The sequence below is a fragment of the Antedon bifida genome, chromosome 3 (genome assembly GCF_963402885.1).
Source record: "Antedon bifida chromosome 3, ecAntBifi1.1, whole genome shotgun sequence".
NCBI lineage: Eukaryota > Metazoa > Echinodermata > Crinoidea > Comatulida > Antedonidae > Antedon > Antedon bifida.
The window spans coordinates 11,034,126-11,060,296 of record NC_136228.1 but is presented as its reverse complement, the minus strand read 5'-3'; the positions used below and the strand labels follow the sequence as shown (position 1 = coordinate 11,060,296).

The 26,171-nt window shown below is 33.2% G+C and overlaps 1 protein-coding gene across 2 annotated transcripts in view; it reads right to left on the bottom strand.

The window, feature by feature from the left end:
* The window catches only part of LOC144838563 (uncharacterized), a 60,730-nt gene that overhangs the window by 19,789 nt on the left and 14,770 nt on the right, over nucleotides 1–26,171 (bottom strand). For both annotated transcript variants that reach the window (XM_078693973.1, XM_078693974.1), the window contains exons 2-20: nucleotides 21,300–21,473; nucleotides 20,636–20,849; nucleotides 11,066–11,228; nucleotides 7,659–7,799; nucleotides 6,832–6,996; nucleotides 6,549–6,590; nucleotides 5,623–5,661; nucleotides 5,354–5,416; nucleotides 4,830–4,904; nucleotides 4,175–4,279; nucleotides 3,828–3,884; nucleotides 3,140–3,247; nucleotides 2,700–2,753; nucleotides 2,285–2,338; nucleotides 2,065–2,118; nucleotides 1,642–1,740; nucleotides 1,205–1,303; nucleotides 748–846; nucleotides 378–422 (exon numbers count right to left, since the gene is read on the bottom strand). In XM_078693973.1, the coding sequence (XP_078550099.1) occupies nucleotides 378–422; nucleotides 748–846; nucleotides 1,205–1,303; nucleotides 1,642–1,740; nucleotides 2,065–2,118; nucleotides 2,285–2,338; nucleotides 2,700–2,753; nucleotides 3,140–3,247; nucleotides 3,828–3,884; nucleotides 4,175–4,279; nucleotides 4,830–4,904; nucleotides 5,354–5,416; nucleotides 5,623–5,661; nucleotides 6,549–6,590; nucleotides 6,832–6,996; nucleotides 7,659–7,799; nucleotides 11,066–11,228; nucleotides 20,636–20,849; nucleotides 21,300–21,473 (1,850 nt within the window). The remainder of the gene's footprint in view (nucleotides 1–377; nucleotides 423–747; nucleotides 847–1,204; nucleotides 1,304–1,641; nucleotides 1,741–2,064; nucleotides 2,119–2,284; nucleotides 2,339–2,699; nucleotides 2,754–3,139; nucleotides 3,248–3,827; nucleotides 3,885–4,174; nucleotides 4,280–4,829; nucleotides 4,905–5,353; nucleotides 5,417–5,622; nucleotides 5,662–6,548; nucleotides 6,591–6,831; nucleotides 6,997–7,658; nucleotides 7,800–11,065; nucleotides 11,229–20,635; nucleotides 20,850–21,299; nucleotides 21,474–26,171) is intronic.

The window sequence follows — 26,171 nt, the reverse complement described above, 5'->3', positions numbered from 1 at the left end:
ATTTCATCCAATTTGATATTTTCAAAATTGTCTGATAAGTTTCCACCAAACCATTAAACTTAACTGAATCAATTAAACAAACTTAACTGAGTCAATCAAACAAACTTAACTGAATCAATCAAACTTAACTGAATCAATCAAACAAATTTAACTGAATCAATCAAACAAACTTAACTGAATCAAACAAACTTAACTGAGTCAATCAAACAAACTTAACTGAATCAATCAAACAAACTTAACTGAATCAATCAAACAAACTTAACTGAATCAATCAAACAAATTTAACTGAATCAATCAAACAAACTTAACTGAATCAATCAAACAAACTTAACTGAATTAACCAAACAAACTTAACTCTTATACTTATCACAACTTACCGTGTTTCCTTTTGGACCCTTCTGGCCATCAACACCTGGGTGTCCCTGTAATGTAAAAAAAAATTGTTAGGTGATTTTTTTAAATAAGAGAAGTCCCTCAAAAATTAACCAACACACACAACTTACAAATGTAAAATCAAAACATTTGTCAATTTTATCTCCTAGATATTTATTAGACCCCAGATTTTTCAAACTTTGATCGGTTACCCGGGCATAGATATCTGGTACAGTACTACTAAAACATGTAGTTATGTTTATCTATAGATAATAATTTTAGTTATTTTTTTATAAGGTGTCTTACTCTTATTAAAGCCTTTATTCAAAGTTTAATGATCATAAGCTGTTAATCTAATTACTGTACAGTACTTACAGGTGAACCATCACCACCTGGCAATCCAGAATGTCCAACTTTACCCTGAGATCCTGGGTTTCCTGGTGGTCCAATAGGTCCTTGTGGACCCAGTGATCCCTGTCATAGAAAAAAAATCAACATGGTAAATCAATTTCATTAAACATACATGTTAACGTTTGAGCAAGAGCAGTTAACTATTCAGGCCTATTGCTTGCTCCTGGCAAGATTCTACTTGATGGCATGCTGAATAAATATTATTATTATTATATTATACTTAAATCATGGCAGATTTGATGGCTACCTAATAAAAGTGCTCTAGGGCCCATGGAAGCAATACCTACTATGAACTACACAAGCTGAAATGGACCATTACTGAGCAATTACGAATATAAATACCCTATTCACAAATTGGTAACATTATCACTACCATTGTTTGTGTAAATTAAAACAGCTACATAGAATATACATAACTTACGGGTGGACCTTGTTTTCCGTGCAATCCAAGTGGTCCTGGTGGTCCTGGGACACCCATCAAACCTTTTGGTCCCATAGGTCCAACTTCTCCCTCTGGACCCTACAAAACAAACAAAAACAGTTTATTTATAGTGAAGTTGTTACATTTTTTATAACCCTGGTTCCCACTTTAACAGAATGCAAGTGTATGTGAAAGGCAAGTGAGGTAACCAATCAAATCAAGCGTCAGTTTTGATGATTCATTGCGCAGTGATTGGTCAAATTACTTACATTGGTTGCTCATCTCACTAGTTAGATTTAACTAAGAAAGGTATTCTGGTGGATTAAAAAGGACATTTCTAGCCCTGTCATTTATGAGCTTGTTATATTCTACAATTTTATACATTAATTTTTATATAATGTCTTAACAATGTTCAAATTTCGTTTAGGCCAACTTACAGGTAAGCCGCTTGATCCACCTGATCCACGGGGTCCAGGCATTCCACGTGGACCGGACTCTCCCATTGATCCAGGCTCGCCAGGTACACCATCTTGGCCCTGCAAAATAAGGAAAGTTCGATAACATTTTATTCAACAATGGCAATAGCAAATAATAATAACAAAAATTGTTAATGTTAAGGTAAAAAATAAAGGAAATAAACAGAAAAAAAACTCAAATAAATGTATCCTGTTTAGCCTTAATTATGCTTGTCATTAGGTACCCAAATTGGTCACAATGTTTATTGGTTGCTGTTCATTTTGGCCTCCAGGTATGGAATGCCCAAATGCATGGTGCACCACCAATGCCAAATAGTCACCATGTAGATTTGAATGCCATGAATTTAGGCATTACATAATCCCCAACATAATAAGACAACTTACCCTTCCTCCTTTACCACCATCAGGACCCTTTGGTCCCTGAATACCAGATCTTCCCTAAAAATGAAAAAAAAAAGAACATTGATTATGCTTAATGTAAAACTGGTTATACATCAAAACAATGTTATTACAGTAGGAATTAAAAAGCTAACAATATCATTTGAAAAACAAACTGTAATATTTTGTAAAATTGATTTAAACAAATTATCCAATAAATACATACACGTTGTCCCTTGATTCCTGGGAGTCCTGGAAGTCCATCATAACCTCTTTGACCCTAAATAAAAAAGAATATTAATAATATTTTACATATTCCAAAATGCAGTAAATCTCTAATTATTAATTATATTATTAGTCCTCACTCTTATCTTTAGTTAGGCCCTCCCTAAATAATTTTGTTACATTTAATTTAAGTCTGATATACATTTCTACAAAACAGGGCAAGACATTTAAAGATAGCGAACATTAAAATGTATTTTCCATTATGCATACTAAGCTTAGGCCTACACACTGCTGGGAGATTAGGAAGGCGAAGCGGGAGCCCAACCCAGGCAGAGAACTGGCCTAGACATAAGTCATAAGGCTATATCTTGCTCTTTCTTCCTTTATGATATACATACTTGGCCACCTAAACATACCTTCAAACCAAGTGGACCAGCTTGACCTCTTCCTCCATCTTTTCCAGATCGACCCTACAAATAAAAGTTAAGCAATGAAATGTTCATAAATTTAAAATCAGTAGGCCTGGACTAGTTTGTGGGGAATTTCCCATTGCAAATCCAGATGACGCTTACGGGGCGCAGTTCGGACAATAAAAATGTCAATTTTGAATTCATTCATTCATTCATAAAAAAAAGATTGCATAATAGTATGAAGTTTAACGAATACATTTCTATAAATTAAACAATAACAGCCTAAGGGCCTACATCTTTCAAAATGACGCTATGTATTCTAAATGTCGAGACGACATTCCGTGCGCAGTTCGGGGCATCATTAACAATGTCCCGAACGGCGCCCCGTATAAATTGTTTTGCGATAATTGGAAAAAAAAAAAGCTTTGATTTGGCAAATCACTTACCCGTTTTCCTGACTTTCCTGGAGGGCCAACTGGGCCTATTAAACCAGGTGGACCAGATTCTCCCAAATCTCCCTCATCTCCTCTCTCTCCTTTTGAACCAGGTAAACCCTATCAACAAGAAAATAATGAACAGTTTAATTTCAGTGATGCATGCATTTTCCTGTTACCTTAACTTATTTAAACTTGGCTGCTATGCAAATAAATTATTCTTTTGTCTCTGTCATTCCGTAGTATGATTTTAAATTGTAGGCATTGTGCAAACAGTGCGTGTGTGTGGTGGTGGGGTCCACCGATTGGTGAAAATGTGTAATTGTATGTTGAGAAAGAATCTAGTAGCAAAGGACATCTATGGGGGAAAGTAGTAGGTAGGCCCAGTCTATGTTGGAAAAATGTCTATATGGGAAGAAACGAAAGAAAGCAGCTTTGTGGGTAAAGAACGTCTATATTATGAGAAAAGGACGTCTTTTGATGGACGAAAAGCTCTTGTGGAGGAAAAAAATACCCTGTGAAAGAATGCCTGGGTGGACTAAAGAAGGACGAAATTACGGGAGAATTGAACAGGCCTGGACTGGACTGTAGATGTCTTTTATTTGAAATGGAAAATAATTTAAAGCAGATAGATAAAAAACAACAACTAAAAAATATCAAGTAACAAAACGCGTTCAAATACTCTTTATTAAATACTTACAACTGGTCCAGTTCTTCCCGATAGACCGGCTTGCCCACGAGGACCTCTCATTGCCATCTAAGAAAAAAAAAGTAAGAATTATTTAAGCGAGATTACTTTTTTGTATGAACAGGAATTGAGAATATCTTTTTCTTTAAAAAAAACAAACAAAAAACATTAATTGAACGAAGAATGGAAGAACTGCAGAAAAGGTTAAATCGAAGCATTACGGTACATAAAAACAAAGGTAGAATTTTAGTAATATTGATATTTAGATGTATTTTATCCAATGCAAACTAGCTCTTGGATAAGAAGAATACTTTTTGTTAACAGGATAAATTTCATCAAATAAAACTTTGAAATCTTACTCGTTGTTCTTCCATTGCAATTCTTATAGATTGTAAATTTTGAGGGGAAATTGGTCCTTTTCCTTGTTGAGTAGCATAATCAGACATCATCATGACAAATGCTTCCTAAAAAGAACACAAACAGTAATCATTATACATAATAATAATGATAAAGAAAATTACGGTAAACCAATTGTATTATTTACTAATATACAAGAATCCCCTGATAATCTGTTAGCGAATCTGGGGGTGTTCCGTACTTTTGAATACTCTATTACCGCTAGTTCCTAAGGCAATATGATTTATTTACGCGTTATGCATCCCTGTGTATAATTGGGTACCGATGAAAACAGAGAGTTAACCTGAGATTGGCCAGAGTCCCATTTCGAGAAAGTTAAACTCTAAATTCATCACACACTACGAAAATTGAGAAAATAAACAATTGTGATACATTACAAATCTGTATTGTGGGAAGAAAACCCCTAACTTAATAATATAAACATCAATTATAATAATGGAAAATTAAGAATTGCTTTTTTGTTCATTGTATAGTATTGCTTTGAATTGTTTTCTCATCTCTTCCATCCAATTGGATGATTTTGTACAGCTAACTTTTTACGTTCAAAAGCAGTGTTTCTACATTATATTCATCTTCGTTTGTTGTATAAATACTCACAGGCACATATGCGCTTGCTCCTGGTGGTCCATCTAAGCCCTTCTGACCCTTAAGACCGTCTCTGCCAGGTTTACCCTGAAAATATCAATTTTTCTTAATCTTAATTAAATCATCTTTAATTTACCATATCTTACCACTTTTTTTAAGGGCCTTCTTCCTTGGTTCCACTGTTTGTCTAGTACTTAGACGTAAATTAATATGCAAATCATATTCATATGGACATTTCAGTGGATTTTTAACTTAGTACTTAAAATAATTTCCCATCATTCTCAGTGTCCGGTGTCCAAATACACTTCGCACACAAAACAGTCTATACTTTATTTGTGTATAGAATTTTGATGATATATAATGTTTTTGTCGCCTTCTTGTAAATTATAGTTCTTTTGGCATTACATTACGATAAAACAAAAGAAAAGGAAGTAATATAGGCATACAATAAATAAGAACCTACACCTGTATAGCTGACTAAACAAGCTACACAAGTTATTTATTATTTTATGCATAGACGTCTTGTTACTACTCACCCTCTCTCCCTTTGGCCCTGGTCTTCCATAAGATCCACTGGTTCCTTCTGGTCCAGGTGGACCCTATACGAAAAATATTAAATTAATAATATTAGTATAAATGTCTTCTTGTTGATTTTTCACCATTACGTCGATAACTAAACGTTATCATTTATAATGTTTATAAAAAATAAATATCTAGGCTATTATATAATTTTCCATTTTTAATTTTAAGTCATCGCATCATCATTTTGATATAATAACCAACAAATGGACTGTCTTTAACTTACTGGTGGTCCAGGTCTTCCAACTACTCCAGGTAAGTATTCCTGCAAAAAAAAAGGAGGAATTACATTTATGTTAAAGGCAGAGCTATAGTGGTAGATGGTTCAAGCATGGTTCTTGTCAGTATATGTAATATAACACGTGATCATAATGTAATATAACGTGTCATGATATATATAAAGCGACATATGAATGTTTTTTTTTCTTTCCAAATGTCTATGACACTTTTGTTAATATCACTCACTTTCTTGTTTTTACGATTTTATTTTCTTTTAAAATATTTTTCTGCGTGGTATGAAATGAACTCGGAATGACCTAATTCTAGTTGACCTTTACAAAAGTAAATCACTTCCATTGTATTTCAAAATAAATATCCAAGGTAGATGTGGTTTCCCAGGGTACGTGTATATCGATTTAAACACTTAAAAACATAAATCTTGCCTCTGAGTCTGACCACAAGTTTGTTTGTGCCAAAAAATTAATAAAGTGTGTTCACACGGATTTGTTGTCAGTCTGTTCTTCACATTGTGAACGATAATGTGTAGAGAATAAATTAATAAGGGGTATTCACACGGATTCGTTATCAGTATGTATATTCTTCCAACCGTGTGAACGGTAATGGGAATCATAATAATCCACTAAAACTGTTATTTCTTTTTCTATCCTCGCACTTTATATTTTATTGGTGTACTTCCATAGACCCATGATTTTGTTTTGGAGGCTCTTAAAAACTAAAAAATGTATGCATAGAGCACCAACCGAATAATTGGAATGTTTGAACAGAAAGCCGCCAGATATTATCCATAAACATATCATTCAATATACTCCTATCAAAAATGATTCGTATAAACTAGAGAAGAGTGAAATTACATGGTTGTAATTTCACTCTTCACTGGTTTGTACGACTCTTATTTTTTTTATATAAACTTACAATTCTGTAGTCACCGGCATCTCCCTTCTCTCCTTTCTCTCCCTTGAAAAGAAAAAGTGAATAATACAATTATCCTATCGATGTGATAACACGGAACTCTAAAATAGTATACAAATTAAGATAAACAGAGAATCTTGTTAATTCTGAATTAAAATAACTATAGTGAGGCATTTCATGAATAGGCAAACTGCCTTCAAATGTGACATGTTTCGAGAAACTATTCTCATCATCAGAACAGAAAACAACGCTTAGAGTAGTTATATATCAATTCTGAATTACTTACTTCTCTACCAAACCCACCAGTTGCACCACCAGTTCCACCACCAACACCACCACCAGCTCCTGTAGGAGGGTCTGGCGAAGGGGGACCATTTCCAGATCCACTGTCAGTGTCCGCATCTACGCCGAATGGAGCAAACTCGCGTCCTGTAGCTTCATCAATTTTAGACTAAAAAGAAAAAAATAATAAAATGTGATTATATTGAAACGTATTATAAATCGATATCGATTACCAATAAAAGAAAGAAACATCGGTGTGAAAGTGTGGTTATACGTTTAAAAGGATATTACTTGAATATCGATCGATTAACTCGACTCATAATTATATTATTTCAACGATTATTTCTATTCGCTGTTAAATACGGGGCGCAATTTTGAACATTTTATACCAAATGCAAAGCTTCTAGATTATACTCTTTTGAGTCATGGATTAATTTCTAATGTCCCAAAACTCCCAATAATCGTATTGTGTATACATGAAAATTAAAATGTAGTGTAAGCTGTAGTGGAGGAACAATTCGTCAAGGCAAAGCATGGCGTCATCTAGAGACCCCCAAGTCAAGTTTATTATCTTTTTTGGTATTACTTATTAGTTTTCCAGTCGGCGATTCGATCTTTGTCTGTAAACTAGATTCTAGCTCAGGTAGTATACGTATGAAACGCCATGTGAGACAAAATGTTTATCTTTTTACCAATATTAAGTCAAATCGTCGTCTGTACCTAGACTATAGCGTCATCATCCACGTAACACTTGTGCCATATAATACGTATAAATAACAGCTCTGGTTAAAAGATCAAATTAAGTAAATGTATAATAAATCAATGTATTACCTTGTCTGGTGTGTCAGCTGTTGGAACTGCTGGCATATCAGTGAATTTTGGGAGTGGTTCAGTACATTCTGGTGAATATCGGGTACATAATTTAAAAGCGGCGTCTGGATTTGGGATTAATAGCATTTGTTGCATTGTACCCTGTTAAAGAAAGCAAGATATAACAACATCAATTAATATTCATGAAGAAGAAGGCGTGTGCAGTATGTGCTATTATGCCAATTTTAAAAATCAATGAAAAAAAATAGAACATTAAGTTCAGCATTCTCTGTAGTTAGGTCAGAGAGAAAAAATAATTTCAAAATCGATTTTTATTTCTCACAGGCTCAAGATAAAAGGACTTAAATAATGTGCATTGTGTCCATAAATAACCCGAGTAATTAATGATTCACATATAACCGGATAATGAGTATACTTGGTCCCTTTTGGATGTCGTCATCATCAGTGTCAACTGTCATACGTTAAAACAATAACAACAATGACGAAATAAAGCTGAGTAATAAATGTTTTTCAGGGAAGACCTGGTATCAGGGTTCGACACAAGTTACTTTGTCACTATAAAGAAATTACTTAAACCTACACTAAGCTTACGAAATAGAATTTACGATATGGCAGCCTATTCCTTTACTTTAAAACACCAGAAATATGTAAGACTATTTTCCTGGAATGTTTTATATATTACTCCACTTCTGTTCAATTATCATGATGTCCAAGGGAAATCGCATGTTTCTCAAGATTCCATTATCATTAAAATGTCCTTATAAGTACATAGTACTGGAAGGCCTAAACGATATTTCTCAATCATTGAATTTTAAAGAATCTAGTAGTTTCGCCGACAAACGTTACTTATTTGAGTTGTTGCTATAAATATGATTCAAGTATGGACGAACCTTGAAGACCTAGGAATGTTTGCCGCTGTGTCATTTTATACATACTGTACCTGAATGTTCAAATTTGCGGTAAAGGCAACGACAGGTATCGATAGTTTTAATGTGTTTGAACGCGTGCCTAAGTTAGTACCTACGTCGAACTCTCGTTACGTGACACTTTTTCGAGCAGCCTAACTTTTGCCAAAAACAGGCAAGCGTATTTCACAGAGTAGTCAGTGTAAAAGGTTCAGGCGCGCGTGATGTTCTCAGCAAGCAGCAACAGGACGACCTACTGCTCAGAACGGGATGGGCCGGTGGGAAAGTATATTCGGCTTACATCAGTCAACTATAGTTAAATATCACAATTTGTTGAATCGTGATCTAGCAATCAATTATTCCTCCAATTCCCGTCGATGTAAAAATAGCTCCCTGACCTTTCTCGGCTGGGTGTTAATCAATGTATGTAACACAGATTACTTTTTACTATTATAACTATTAATTACATGTCAGATTATTCCAGTCTTTTCTTAGTTTACTGTGGTAGGTAAATGAGACGCTTTGAATAACCCATGTTAGTAATTAATTTCCACTTGTTCTAGCTTTTCTAAAAAGCACGTTTTATGCTGTAATCACGCAGTCAAATATTTAATATAATGCATAATTATAACAATTACACAGTATTTGTGAAAGGTTGCACAAGTTGACTGGACTACAGGTTATTTCTAAGTATTTCCAGTAAATTCACAGGGTTCCTGTTGATGAGTGACGTTTCCGTATGGCGTGCCAAAAAACTCAAAGAAAAGAAATGCCTTAGAATTCATATCGAACTAGTTAATGATTTTTTTCCAAAATGTGTGTAAATATTCCAGAATTTACAGAATCATGTTATAAATCAACATAATCTTCAGCAGTTATTATTTGATATCTTCCTAAAATATTTCTATTTCGTCCCCTACCCCAATATATTTAATATAAGATTATTTTTCAATGGAGATACAAATGAATTAAAGATGTATTGTCCCTTTGAATAATTCCAAAAAAATAACAGATTTCGAAAAAAGGTGGGTCATTTTGAAGTATCATAATAGTTATTAACTATCACCAAAAAGTTTTCGAAAAAAAAATCATTTAACTGAAATACAGACGTTTTCTTGTTTAAAAAATAACTCTGACTTCCAGTCAAAGTTTTCGATCAAAACATACCCCATAATGAAACGCGCTTGTTTGGCTACTCTGTATGCATAATCATAAAACTTCCTCACGATCTGTGTGAAAATACCTTCTCAACCGTGACGAGTTGTAAACAATCCCAATTAGCATCATGCATAATGCGTACTCGTGGTTTGAAATCTTTGTTTACTTTCGCTCGCGACGATTTTCCAGACGAAATGTAATCAAACTAATTTACCTGTTAATTACGTAAACATGTTGCTTTTGGCTCGAATTTTCGACTTAAAGTGAATAACTTTAATATTACTTTGATATGGCCAATTTAAATTTAGAATATTTTGACCTTCATTTTTTTGTGTTTCAAGGGACAATACATCTTTAAGCAAAAAGTTAAATAAAAACTATAAAGAAAGAAAATTGCAGAGTTTTCGATCGATCGCATAACACTAATCATTCCTCAGAAGAATATTACATGAGTGTTATTATTACTAGAATAGAATAAATAAGCCTATTATACATAATTTCGTTCTGCCAAAATGGAAAATTGTTAGACCACCGTTTGTTATTTACTTTTGCAGGAATGTAATAGGCCTACATGATGTTTCGCAGTCGGTTCTTTAAAAAAAAGAGGTATATTTTACAAGATTGCGGTTAAAAATTATGTAAAGAAATTTACTGGGCTTGCGTGCCACGGGTAGAATCAGCGTCTTCTCTCGTATTACAGTTATATTTTATGAGGATAATAATGCAATGTAGCCAGTGTATACCAAGGGAAATATGATAAACTTATGGATATTATGCCTGAGGTTAAGTACACGACCCGACAGGTGCATCTTCAAAGAAACAATTTTCTATGGTTTTATGTTACATTTCTTTCATTTAAAAAAAATCATAGTAGTGAATGTTCTATGTTCAGATGAATGTGTAATTTATTTGAGAACATTTTTGATAGCAAAACATGTTTGCTTTTTAAATGTTTGACATATCATATGAAAGGTTTTATTTGATGTATTACACATATTGAACGACCGCGGAAATGATGGTGATGAACATTTTTGTTTTCCGTTTTAAATATTTTTGTATGCGTTCCCAAAGAATTCCATTACAGAAACATTGTATTTAATAATAAGAGAATAACATTGTTGGTATAGATTTTTTTTCTGGGTTTGTTGATATGTTTTACCCTTGCTCAATACTCCAGTTCTGTTACGCATGGTTGACACTTTTTGAAGAACAAAACGTTTTCGGACAAGCCTTAGAAATGATTGTGACTGTCACTAATTTGCCGGGTATATTATATTCATTTAGTAGCCTAGAAATATAACTATCTCTTCTTGTTCTTAATCTCTCCTATTTTGTTATACTTACACTAAATACTTCTTTAAGGCCTAATTTTCTTCCGAATACTGTAATTCCCTCTGTATCTAGCATCGATGGCTCTTCTCGTGCTAATGTCAGTGTTTCTTTTTCTTCACAGTCTAGAATTGCTGTAACCAATTGTCCTCTAACGCTAAATGCCACTCTATGCCATCTGTAACATACAAGAAAAATTGGTTGAAGCAACAATTTGGAATAACATTTGTTTTGAATACAAAGTTCGGATTGATCCATGTCTGCATTCAATTTAACAAGTTTAATGTTTCGTCAAAAAAGGAACTTATTATATTAATACTGTCAGTATTTTACCCATTGTATGATAATTGTTGATCATGTGATTTTAACATTTGTTTTATGGTGTTTCTTGTTGTATCCTGGGCAAGTTCCAAGCCATGTTTCATGCATATTATAAAAGTATTATAATGTCAAGTTTTAAGAGTCACTTTGTTGATTGAACCGGTTTAATCTCATGCATACGAAACGCATGTGGACGCCACAGAAATTACACAGCTTTACCCCTAAGGTACTATAGTACTTATGTTAGAGAGCATTCCAGAGGTACATAATTTAGAAACAAAAACAAGAAAATATGACGACAGTACGGAGACATAAAAGGGGCATTACATACATTTCCATAAGTTATGACCAGTTAACCTGTTAAACCAGTTAACTTGTTTAACCAGTAAAGCTGTTTATAGTTTGTTTATTACTACAAACATTGAAACAATATCTGATCCGATCGGGTGGACAACAGACAAATAAAACTTAGACCTACAATAAGCGATTTAAAAACTAGAAGCAGACTACTGTACTGTGAAATAAATTCCCTTGATGATGACGTTATGCTAGTGCCAATATTAAATGCTGCTGGATATGATACTGTAATTTGAAAATGTCTAAGGTCATATTGGACTTAATAGAGAAAAGAAGAAATCACATCCGTCCTCGGGCAAAATAAAAAGTAAACACATCTTTGTTTGCTTTTCTTTTTATTAGTGGTCGCTTAGAGAAGCATACCGATGTGAATTTGATCCATCAACAATAAATTGATGAAACAACTCGACAAATATGCTACAGCGGTGACTAGAATATGAACCATCTCAGACTCTTTTAAAAACATTCTGTACGTTTTACTTAAGGCAGTTATTTAAATCACTGGTTCGTAGACACTCTACGACATCATGACCCATTCAGTTGGCCTTATGATTATGAGTCTACAGTATATAATTGTATAAATGAACAAATGTACATTGCATTCTTCCTCAGATGCTACTCCCTCTATCCTTTATTCATGTTTCCATTTTCATTGAGAACATTTTCAAATTGGATGCGACGCAATGATGGACGACACAACGCTAGTAATTATTTTGACCAATCACAAGCGACGGATCATCCTCAATTGTTGCTTGTGATTGGTCAAATTACATTCATTGCGCGTACGCAGCGCTTGTGTTGGTTGCGCCCAAGATTTAGAAAATTCTTGAAACAATGAACGCTAGGAACACTATATGTGTTTGTTCTCCAAAAATACAATAATACAACCATTTATTTTATTTTAAGTGTTGCTTCAAACATATGGGCACTTAATATTTTATTTTCTGACACTCGGATTGAAGACAATTGCCTTGTTACCAGGCTAGCTTTCCTGTGGGTCGAATAAAGAACACCAATAGGAAACAATGACAATCACTTGCAAACCACAGGAGCTGCTTGTCGCACTAATAGTCGAAAGTAGGTTAAAATACATAAATTCTTTTCAATGCCTAATCAATATCAAAATTATTATATTAGTATATTATTTTAGCTTATAGATATCTTGAAAATCGAAAGAAAAAGTGGTACTTAATTGGATCACTTTTATGAATGCAACGACAAAGATTGATCTTTTTTGTTATCGCCGATTGAATTCTTGAATAACATTCTTTAACATTTAACTTTTAAATAACATGTGAATACCAGTTTCGACAGATACCCAATTGTGTACTAATAAAACTATGATGACTTTACCGGTGTTATGTGTCGTATAGGTTAATTACACATAAGTTCAAATTAATGTCAACCTAAAAAACACGAATTCCGACCTGCATGGCCTTTACGTTTCATCAATTGATACTTCTATTCGATTGAATTGAGGGTTAACATGGTATTTCTAACCCGCTGAGGGACGCACAGATCACTATTTTTACATCATCATTTTAACTCAACAAAATTGATAGTGCTGTGTTGTCGGGTTGAGCCTTACATATCATGTAACATATATATTACAGACACATAATATATTAGGTTGTAGTTGAGTTCTATTTGATAACATCTGTAAAAGTACAAGTGAAGCCACACCCGTTTAAACTTTGCAAAATATTAATTTTTGAAATCGTTGTAAATCATGATCTATTCCCCTGAAGAAAAACAATTGCACATGGGTAATATTGTTATTGACGGTAAAACAACAGGGGTTAAGGAAGAAAATTTACTAATATGAATAGAGACATATACAAGACATAGAGGAGTTGATGACTTGATGTGTTTAGCTGGCCATGTCTCAACATTTTCTCAATATTGCAGTATTCTGTGTGTTGTAAAAAATGACTTTCCTGAAGTATCAACATATGTGAAACGGTTAGTTAGAAAGTTAAATTATACAATACATGGATCTAGTAAGGAACTAGATAAACCAATTTCAGTTATTGATTTTAAGGGGTAGCTCCAGATTTAAAATTTCTATTGTTCATTCTTTCGATTTACTGCATATTTTTCTTCAAGAAAAATGCCTCAAATTTAAGTAGACCTACATTAGCATTACGACTGTTGCAAAAAAAAAATTAAAACCGGAGCTACCCTTTAAAGATGAGGTTCGTGAAGTTCGTATAATACAATATAGACTTTCACTTTTTTTCAAGGACCTTGAATCACAAAAGCTAGTTGTGTCTTTAGAATGGAAATACTCAGTACGGACCAGACTTTATGCAATTTAAACCACATGTGCTAATATACATGTGCAATATATGTTTTGTCTGAGTGCGAGTGTTTTAACCTGTTATGTACACATATGTATCAACAGGAGCTGCAGTTCTCTGGGTAAAACACAACATGACTCTAAACCATGTTCTCTGTGTTTGGCGCCTCACCGTTGGTTAAGCAGTCAAGATTTTTATGAATGAGGACCCGGAATCTTGGCACAATTTCTTGGCAACTGGTTTTGATTTGTTTTGATTTTCTGGCGTACCCAAGAGGTATCGTGTTAAATTATATCTGTAAATATAGTGAACTTTGTGAACTGTAACGTAACTCAATTTTAGCAACGTCTGTTAATTATAGTACACATAGGATAATTTCCATTGAGTATTCCATTCAGCCAGTCCGAATAGGAGTTTAATTTTCTGAGCTAAATGTATGGAATGTTATTTAAATAGATAAAATGAATGCTATGAGAATGCCCGTGAGCCCATCTTCACCAAGGTCACGATCTATTTATATAATTATAGATTCGGAATGATATTACCACTGGGTGTTCGGTAGAAAGATGGCAAAGACTCAAACGCACAGATGCAGACGACGACGTCGACCTGCAGTGGACATGCGCATAACAAAAAGAGAAATATTAACTAAGTATTTAGTTTTCTTTTTACTCAAATTATATTAGTGGTCCCTAAACGAATTTCAATCGTAGCTGCTGCCCATACTACAACTTGTTAAAACATTCAGGATCGCTTTGCAAAATGTTTCAGCCGGCGTTCTCGTCCCCAATGGCTCATTCAGACTTCAAACGATTTTATAAGGATTCTCTCTCCTTTGAGAAAAACTGTTTTTATCTTACATCCAGATATGAATTTGACTATATTTGAGAAAAGTTCGCAACTTTTGGCTTATAAATGTCAAGTTTCATTATCACTGAGTTTCTATTTAAGAAACATTGGGTTTACGTATCCTGAAGAAATAGACTCTGATTAAAATAAAATGTGTTTGCCTGTTTCTTAATTTCTGGTTATCTTAATTAAACTTGAAGAAAACCTAATTTTAATTCGACGTTTCGTCGTCAGTCTATACAGATAAGTGACGGTAATAAAGTCTGGTAAATATAGTCTTTGGGTGAATCATTTGTTAAGCTTGGTTCCCACTATATCCAACCCAAAGCAACGCAACGTCGAGAACGTACTATTTTGCGCATGCGCAAAAAGTGTAATCTCCAATGTAAAAAGCAATGTTGCGTTGCTGGTATAAGAAGAGAAAAATTTGTTATTGACATAAATTGAGACCGACTATCCTGTGAACATATTTTAACGGTTACAGTTAGTTTATTAATAACTTAAAAAATGTAAAATATAGCTGCCTTGTTGCCTACAAGTTTCAGCCACCCGTCCCGAGATGTTGTCTCACCTGACTTTTGTAAAGAAACCCTCTTAAGGCAATTTCAATGCAAGGTTTGTAGGTCTATTAACCGCAATAATACCCTTCATTATGGAACGGGTATGATGTCATGTTCGGCTAAAGACATATCTTTTATAATAATAAAGTTAAAACATTTATTTGTAAAGTGCTGTGGTTTAGCAAAACGATAATTAAATCTACCAATGAAGACACAAATTAAAGTTCTAGAAATTGGAACCATACAGCATGCTGCAACATCCATCACCTCAATTCACTTTCAAACTCACCGATAAGATGAACGAAATAGAACAGACAAACAATAATTATTATTCGTGAATCAGAAAAGTTTCAGAAAAAAGAAAAGAGCAATAAATGAATGAAAGTGTTGAGTACATTTAATAGTAGAAACAAGATTGGGAGTAAAAAACTAACTAACGATTAGAGATTAGATTAGAGAACCTTTTTCCAAATATTCAGATTTGGTTAATGACAAATGATCTAAACTTGTAGCAGAAGAAGTTATTGAAAGTTAATATGCACTGCCCGAAACATAATTAGCATATTTTCCGAATAAGGTATCTCATAGCAGGTGGTCAATACTGTACATAGAACAGCGATTGAACTAGCTAATTAACTCGAAAATTGCTTACTCAGGGAAGCAATTCAGACAATTTCAGTCATCAACATCCGTTGTATACCGTATAAATCAACAACGCAACGCTTAGTTGCAGCATTAATAAACAATGGTAGTAACGTTATGTTTTTTACGTTACACGTTTATGAAATCGAAAAGCTCATTTTTGTGGGTATCTTTATTTTAAAGTATAACGTAAACGTGTTTCTAAAAATATATTTTATAATTCATTCATTCATCAGTGGAAAATTACTTCCATTTATTGTCATTTGCATATAAAATATACATAGTATTTAGTATTTATTTATATGAGCAATAGGCCTACAATGAAATGCAGATGTTTTTATGGTTATATTATTACGGAAGTGCCTCTCAAGAATGTTCTTGATAGCAAAAAAATAATGAGTTTTATTATTTATTGGTACATATCAATCAAAATATGCAGAAGTTGAAATATTAGAAAAAGATTTATGATTGAGAGACCTTTTTAAATTGTATGGGGACCACGACCCACGACATCAAGCCACCTGTGTCTCACCTCGTTTTATTCATGATTTACCGATATTAATCGTCTATGGAAGGCCAAAACAATATTCTCCAAAGGACCTTGGAATAAATATACTAGTAGTTTAACTGACACGGAGTGTTATACTTGCCACGTCCCCATATACAATATGTTAAACGTTACAAAGGTTGTACTTTTTGTTATTTACAACAACATAATTTCTGTCTATTCCTACGTGGCCCTTGTACAAAATTTGAAAAAAGTTGTTCTGAAAATATTGCAATATTGCAACTTGTACCATCTAAAGGGGTACCTTTGTTGTCATTTGAATTTTAATTGGTTTGTTGAAATTTCTAAATTCACAGTATATAAAGTATAAAAACATAAGACTTAAAATATCATGACTTCTATAATTAAACAGTAAATTAAAGCAACGTAAAGCATTCCTTTACACAATTCACCAGAGAAATACCTAATTTATCAGAATTATTTTCTTCTCCAAAGTTACAAACCTTTGCCAACACAAACCCTTTTACTGGTCAATTTCAGATAGAATTACCATTTCTCCTCGCGTCAATATAGTTTTAGTTGACGTTACGTTCTATTGCACCTGTCATAATTATGAACATGTACGTGATCTTATAAAATATAACCTCCGTGATCAAATGGTCAATGTTTATATACATGATTACTAAATTGCTAAACTATTTGTGTTTCATAAACAGAGAAATTAGCATGTACAAATAGCAGCGGAAATTGATAATAATATACAGTACTTAATAATTGGAAATGCATTTTAAATAATGTTTGAATAATTGCATAGACATTTGTATTCAAATAATCGGTTAGGTGACTCGGGCCACCTAATGATAATGCTATCCCACAAGTCCTTACAACCAGTGACACGACACCTGTACTGATACTACAATCCCAGGGACTGATGACGTGGCAAACATACTGGTTCCTTTACTGAAGGTTAAAACCAGTGAAAGAATCATGAGTCGGTGTGTAAAATATTAATTTTAAAATGATCATAATTGTAAAAAATTGATGAATGAACTGGTTACAGGTATTTCTTTATTGAATGTCACCGTACGTTACAGTATTGTCATATAACACATAGAAAACAAATAACAAGTAGCACAAACGAAAACAAAATAAATGTTTACACAAAAATAAAAATTCTTTTTATACTGTACAATACTTAGGCCTACTATACTACTAATTGAGGCCCGTCTTAATAAACAGTTGGTGGCAGAACAAATGTTGCTAATATAGGTCTACGTGACATTCAAACAACTTTTTAAACATCTAGACATTTTCACTAAAACTAGGCAACAACCAAAGGTTAAAAATGTTGTTTCCTTCCAAATGACACGCTATGGAACCTATCACTAATTATATAAAAAAAGCAAAACATCCTAAAGTCCAGAGACACCTCGTGCCAGAAAGATTATTCAGATGTGAAAGCGAATACTGACTGAATTATGTCAATCAACAACCCATTTACCTTGTAAAGTCTGTCATATTTCAATAAATATATCTGTTTACTATCCATATTTAATTTAGTTAATTGCATAAATTTCCAGATTTTTGTCTGCGGTGTTGAAAATTGTCAATATTACGAAAGTAAGGTCTCATAATTACTATTTATTAGTAAATATTGATAATGATAATTGATGCTGTAGGCCTATGTATAATTATTTAATTGAATAATTACTAATGAAATGCATACGACTAGTTCAAATGAATCAGCACATGAAGACATTCCTATGAATATCAAAGTTGTTTGTATAAAGTATACAATAAGTTTACAATTTGAAAATGTAGGCCTACACAATTTATAATACCGTAACTATAACAAAATCATTGAAATGAAATTACTGCTATGGGACGCCAAAATATACATTTGTAGGATCGAGTAGGAGCTGAACTGCATGGTAAATATATTATTAATATAATAACTGGTTATATTTCATTTTAAATGTCTTTTCTTAAACTTCATTGAAGTTTAGCGCGCGATACTATAGTCACCAATTTTTAATTTAAATTAAAAATGACGGTATACGGTAATTCGATTTTATTTCTGAACGTCATGGTTGCTGTACACGACTGGTCTTTCATATCAGCTTAGCAATTATCAACCTGTTTACATGAGGTTAATCCAATTCACTAACTGGATTACACCTTCCGCTCCCACAGAAAAAATTGGCAATCGCCAATATTTATGTTTTGGTTAAAACTTTACAAAGTTTTACTAAGTTATTATATAAGTCTTGACCCGATTTTCTTAAATCATATCAGACTACTGAAATTGTCATACAGCTTATGATCTTAGTACAGGACATGGTGGCAAAGGGCCAACACTTCTCGTGGCAGACAATCTCGAGGTAATATTAACCATAATCGGTATGAGATTACAATTAGCTTAAGTGTACTCCAGGGGTAGATCAACAATAGCATGTTGGTCTATTAAAGAAAACTCAGCGACACGAGAACCAACTATACTGTCGGATATTAATCACATTTTTAAAACCACACTGCTCTGAACAAACAATTCTTTTCATATTACAAATACTATACTATACTACAATCTGAGGCCCTGTACAAATGCATTATGTATTGTCCAATTCTCTAAAAATTGTCGGTAAGACTAAGCTACTTAAACTGAAAGACAGAGATTTATATCATTCATTGGGTTACTCTCAAATTCCTCTATAGGCTTATAATAGTATAATTATGTCAACCAAACCAATACACTGGACTTCACTATTGTAAAATATGCATGCACAACCAATTTTAATTAAAATAATCACTATGGGGGAAAAGATTTGACCCATTTTAATAGGTAGATGAAGGGGACGATTATTTTCTCATGTCCTAACTTTGGTTGGAAGAATTTTGTATTTTAAATCACAAACAATACTATAGTATTTAAAAATAAGATTCGTTTTCTGTAAGTGTTAATCATCAGTGTCTGTACGTGTATTTCAATTCGATAATCTGTATATACCCAACAATTAGGTCAGTTAATCCCATGTCGTATAGTAGGTCATGAGGTAGCATAACCTTTGCATAAAAACCTGAATGAGAATTTAAATGGTCTTTACCAATCAACAGTTGAGACAAAATCGTCAGGAAAACCTGTTTCGTTGTGGAATGTGTCGAATGCTTTCACGTGATGTCTTGGTAGTTTATTTATTAATCGATTTCTGTCAAATGACTAAATTTATCATTCTATCAATCACTTTACTATATTTCCAAAAAAAAAACTGTCAGCAACCCTTTAATGAACTCTTGTCGACGTCATATATGCCGCTCTATAAATTATTATTAACTCAAGTCCCCAGTCGAGTAGCAAAGTCCCTTGTTGTGTTTTTCAAACGCGCAGCAGCAAAATGTGTCACAAAAGTGATAATTTTACTGATGATTTACTAAAATAATGGATAAATGAGGCGTTCATAAACTGATTTTGCCTAAAACGAGGAATATGATAGTCGGGTAGATGCACATGTTGCCTCCAGCACTGGGTTAACCTTAGTGATTATATTAAACACCGGTCGACACCTCGTCGCCCTTTATATTGCCACTAAATTTAAAGAACAATCAAGTGTAGAAAAAAATATTGAATCATGTTATATCCCTCAGGATAGCATGTAATTCGGTTATCCTCGTCTATAGTTGAATAATTCTTCATCATGTTTCATTTACTCTTTCAATAAAAGGTGAAATAAAAAGTGTAACCTCGATGGAAGTGTGATGGCGCTGTGTAATTATTCGTTAATGTATAGAAAGGGTTATGTAAATGATACGGTGTTATTGGGATCAGTGTATGATTATTGAATTTAAATTAGTGTGTACTGAATACTGGCATTAATTAAAGTTATTCAAAATCAGAAATTAAACGTACGTACAAATTAACTTCCAAACGTTTGATTACTGTACCTGTAGGCCTACACCATTAGTTGTCTACTTTTCTAATAATGTATACCGTACATTGTATACGGTATCTTAACACACCAATATACATTTACAAATATAATGAACAAAAACTTACTTATTATCAGCAAGAGTAAATGGAAATACGGGTGAACTGTCTCCTAGATCGCCTATAGAGTCGACATAGTGGAATTTTGTTGATGATTTTCCTATTTCAATACCAAACCTCGGCCGGCCATTTCCACCGTATAGAGTAAAAAGGAATGCTTTACGTTTTACAGGATCTGCTTTTAATGTCATGATTAAAGAGAACTCTTCAGGTACATATTCACCTAAAAGAAATGCAATAAAATATCATTTCAATTATTATTATTAGACTCAGAGTTATGGATAGAAAAATGTTTTGTGTCGTCCACATCAGTTGTGCGTAAATTACGGTGCAAAACATCAGTTACTTTAAGTAGAGTTGCTCTAGTTTGTTATGTAATAATGCTAATATCTTTTCAGTCCAATCCATAAGGTGGGGATTGTAGCCAGCGGACTTGCATTGGTTGCCATCTACGTATTCTGTAAGGAGCTCTATACAATTCGGATAAATGAGCAGATAAGAACTCCTAAATAGTGTAGTTCAGATTGTTTGTATTTATACATATTGATAACACAATTTAAAGGACTTGCAAATACTGAATACATACAACATTTTAGTTTCACCATGTATTTAGTATATATAGTTCGCTTGATTTTTGATACGAGGATAGTTTAACAGAAGAAAAGGTTGTTACCTTGAAAAACCTGATTTGATGGTTCACTCAAGCTGGCCTTTTTAGCAACTGTAAAAGCTGTATCTTGAGTTGAAGTACCATCTGACTTCGGCCGTCGCTCGCAGATACCAACATCTTCACTTACATGATTTGGCAGATTAGGTATGCCTAATTTTTGTAGTAAATCGACTGACCCTATAAATTAGAAAATAATTATATATAGTGTTGGAAAAGAGTATTGAACAAATTTTAAAAACCCTTTCAGCTTTATGTGATGTAAGTGTTAAGATGCAAGGATTTAGATTTTAGACCATAATTGTTACTTGCATGGATAGAATCCTCATCCATGCATTCTTTAAAGTACTGTACAATTTATAGTAGAATAAAATATGTTTCTTCCAAAAACTAACAAAGACTAAGGTTATACACATAACTAGGGTAGTTGAAGTGTCTATAATGTTAACAAATATGTACTTCTTAAAAGCTGTCATATATTGCTTGAATGAATGTACTATTTCCTTCCTTTATGTACATCAAACACGTCATTAATATTTTTGTTATTGTTTACGATCGTACAATATTCTTCCAGTAAATCAATCGAGTGGTAACGATACCGTAATAAACTCAACCGTCTACTTCCCTTACCACAAGGTGATCTTTATATTTCATCAAAAAGTTTAGAAAATAATTGCTAAAGAAAAGGAAAGACGATAACTGCACTACGAAAGAATGAACTATCGGATTTGTCACTGATTTGCCAACCATTGCATACGCTACACCGTGGTCTCTTACTAGCTTAAATCTGGTTCTGTATTCGTCATTGACGAATGCTAGGTAAGTCATGTAATGTGCGCAACGAGACTCGCTCGCGTGGACATACGTGCGTAGGGTTTTGTAAATTTTCTGAAAATTACATGGAATAAAGTTTTTTCTAAAGTGATGGCAAATAAGGTTACAGCAACGGGACAAAAACATCTCTACACTAGCTGGAGTACTTAATAATACATCAAACAGCAGTGTCTTATGATATCTGACATTGTCAATGGAGTTTGTTCTTGAATACATTACATACATACCTAAATCCACTCACTCTATACGCACACTGAGAAACAATCTGTTTCGGTCGTTATTATATTATAGTGATTTTCATGAAATTCCAAATCAATGTCGTCACTAAACTTTAACAAAAGCTATTTTTGTGCTCTGAATACAAGAATACAAATTGAATTACACAACTTCAAACTGAGAAATACTGTAAAAGCGTCTTTATCATGAGATTCACGCAGCATGAATTGCACAGAGATTCAAACACTTTTAAAATTAAATATTAATTTTATATCAATAGAAGGTAGGCTGGTGAAATGTGATATTGGGATTACGCTCGAACGTAATGGGATAGCATGTCATTCCGATGGAAAAGCGTGAGATATTTCGAACTAAAATATATTTCATAGTATACCACTGTCTAAAACCAAAGTGATATAGTAGCTTCCTCAACTTGGACTTGCAGACATTACGTGATGACATCATAAGTGTTCTTGAATGAATTGAGAAAGAACACCCAACCTAATGTTTCACCCTCATGACATCAGATGCAGGCCTAGACAATGTTAGGTTAACCACTCGGAATACGGAAGAAAGGTATAACGGTTAACATTACTCTTCGATGATTTATTTTTAATTCTCGAATTGTAGGGTACTACTAAACAAACAATGTAATTCTCAGTACTATCAACACTTTTGCAAAACAACTTTAGTAACTACGAAAATAAACAAACATTTAGAAAGGAGACAGCTCCTACAAGTTATAACACATTTTCTCCTTTATTAAGGTACCGTACATAAGCATTGCTAAAATCTTGGTCTACACTGGAAAGCGGGACTAGAAGTAGCAAACTACCACAATTTTGTTTGTAAATTTGGGGTTTGCTAGAGTTTGAAAATGTTTCTAGTGGAAACTTCTGCAAACTTGTCTCTGAAATGTGGAGAAGTTTGTCAACTTGTCTACACAGAAAACTGTTGAGAAACTTTCTCGCATTTGCAAAGTGTTTGCAAATGAAGAATATATTATGGCTAGGTAAGCAGCATATTTCGTCAACCACGCGATATTCTGTCAAATAATAAACTGAACAAATTTCCAAAGCGTTGTAAATGGTAATTGTCATTCACTTTATATCCTGCTGTACGGTGTGCATCTGTAAAATATCTCCTCAATTAATAAACACTGAAAAAATAATTCAACATAAGAGCCCTTATGTACCAGGGTCGTCTACTCGTCTGGATTTTATCCGCATTTTAATGAGAATTATGGAATCCTGAAAACTATCTATAGTCCACATTTTTTCATACATTTTATTGAATTACGCATCCAATTATAATAATTTGTAGGTACCAGGCATAGTATACAAACTACGGTATGTATGCAAGAAAGTGTATTTGTGTCTAGCTTTTTTATGGTGACATAAATAGCAATGCCCTGATTGGCTCCCCGTACAATTTACTTTTTATTATTTGATTCAAACATAATTTTTCCATTGAAGGTTTGCGTGAAGGTATCCTCGTTAAACCTGGTTCACACTAGGACGCAACGTAAGAGTTACGCGCAAGTATTTCGACCAATCGTTGGGGAAAGTTCGGATGAACAGTCGCTTATCATTGGTTACATTTTTGCGAGAATCAAGCATTCTCACTTTTGTCATTTGATTAACTTCGAAGAACAAATAAACTTAAAACATCAACACTACAGTAGTTCACATTTCATAAACAAAACTTTAAAAACATTTATATAATTATGCACCATGGAATGACAAGTTGGCCACCTTTCAGTAAAATGACTACAAATACAGTTCACATTCCATAAACTAAACTTTAAATATATATATATAATTATGCACCATGGAAAGACAAGATGGCCTCATTTCAGTACAGTAAAACGAAATACATTGTTTAAAGCGGCAATGAGTTAACAATATTGACTTACTCCAAAATATTACAAATTCAATTATTGCCAGGCTAATTATGTCAAACTAAGATACCGAATAGACTTCACTGTACATAATAAAAGTTGTACTTTTATTTATAGCAGTGGCTAGACAAACAGCACGGGGGATACTTTGTCTCAACATAACCTACTTATTTCGATTTGAACTGAGGTAATCTAAAATACAACTCGTTTCCAGTGAATGAAATAATTTACATGTAAACATAGCAGTTGACTATGGGTTCCTTTTTGCAGAAATCCAATGAGACTTTTCAGTCGTTGGTTTGTTTTTTGTTAATATATTTACCTCTAGCAATTGAAAATGTTTTAATTTGATATATACTGCAATTGAAATGTACCGCTTTACGTGTTATTTTTATTTCTGTGTTTTATATATGTTTTGTTTGATTTTGAATGTTTTGTTTTGGCGTCCCTGACACAAGCTTTTGCTTTTTTTTGCGACGCCACCATTTCGGAAATAAATGTTGATTTGAATTTGAATTTTGTATCGTTTTTGTAAAAAAAAAAACAGAACTTATAATGTTTACATTACTTTGTAATTGTTTATACTATTGCTGCAATTATCACTTCATAAAGTTATGAAGAACTGATCTTGGCTGGAGAATTATTGAGTGTGTGGTGGGAAGTAAGCTTATTTGTTATTTTAACAAAATCGAACTTAAGTGCGTACGAAAGCCTTTTGAGGATATTTATCAACGCACTGTACTTTACTGAACATAATAATTTAGAAGGTATTAACTTTTATAATACAATAATTCAGAAGGTATTAACTTTTATTTAAAAAACAAACGTTATATTTAACACGAGTGGTTTGCGGTTGTTTTAACCAGACAATACCTCCTATGATAATAACATCACAAGCAGAGCAAACGTCTGCCAAGTATGTCAAATAATTGTTGGCATCTTGAACTACTGTACATATAATGCTAATAGTGCAAAAGTAATTTGTAAAAACAGAATCTTCTTGTAGATTAAATCTTGTAAAGAGCTCATTCGTTTAAAGTTGAATGCAGTAAAACCCCCATGCTGGGAACAACTTGTATGTTGTAAAACTTCTCGTGAAACTAACATAACAATAACATGGAGAAATATATCTACACTACGGCCAATCCCTTAAATAGACACCCCTTTTAAGAGGAGACTATTGGGTTCCAAAGTTATTCCATTAATATGGTTATATATAAAAATGAAAAATAAGTATGTAGGATCCTCAAAATCACTCTTCGGTTTTTACTACGCTCAATTAGCATCCAAAATAAACCATAAATTTAATGTGAAGATGCGTGGGAGAACTTTATGTGATCCGGTCAATAAAGTATGGTTACTTGTTGTTTGTTGTTCAAGTATTTAAAATACGATATATAAATCTGATCTGTTATCTGACGGTTGTTCAATATTCCTATACTGAACTTTAAACTTCAGAAAAGGGTCTACCTACCAATGAAACCAATAATACAGTTATGGGTCTAGACATGAGCGGATACAGGCCATCTAAACCGTTGATGATCATTGCAGACGTTCACCAATTCTCACGCTATTTGATTTGTTGACCTCAAGTTTTAACCATCGATCAATGATACCCCAGAAGATTATCAAAACCAAATATTTAATTTTTTTTCTTATTCCAAGGACTATTTGTATTGTATACGTTTAATTCACAAAGAAATGTAAATTTAACGAACTAAATCATCAAAAGACTGCGAAAATATGGAAAAATAATTATTTACAAAAAAATACATGAATATTTTTTTTCTGGCAACAGTAAACTTCTCTTTAGAGATTATTTTCGATTCGAGGGCATTAAACTCTCTTAAACTTTTTTTAACGCTAACAAGGACTGGGATTTTGAATATTCATAAGTTGAATTGCGCCCTCAATAAAAAACGTAGTTT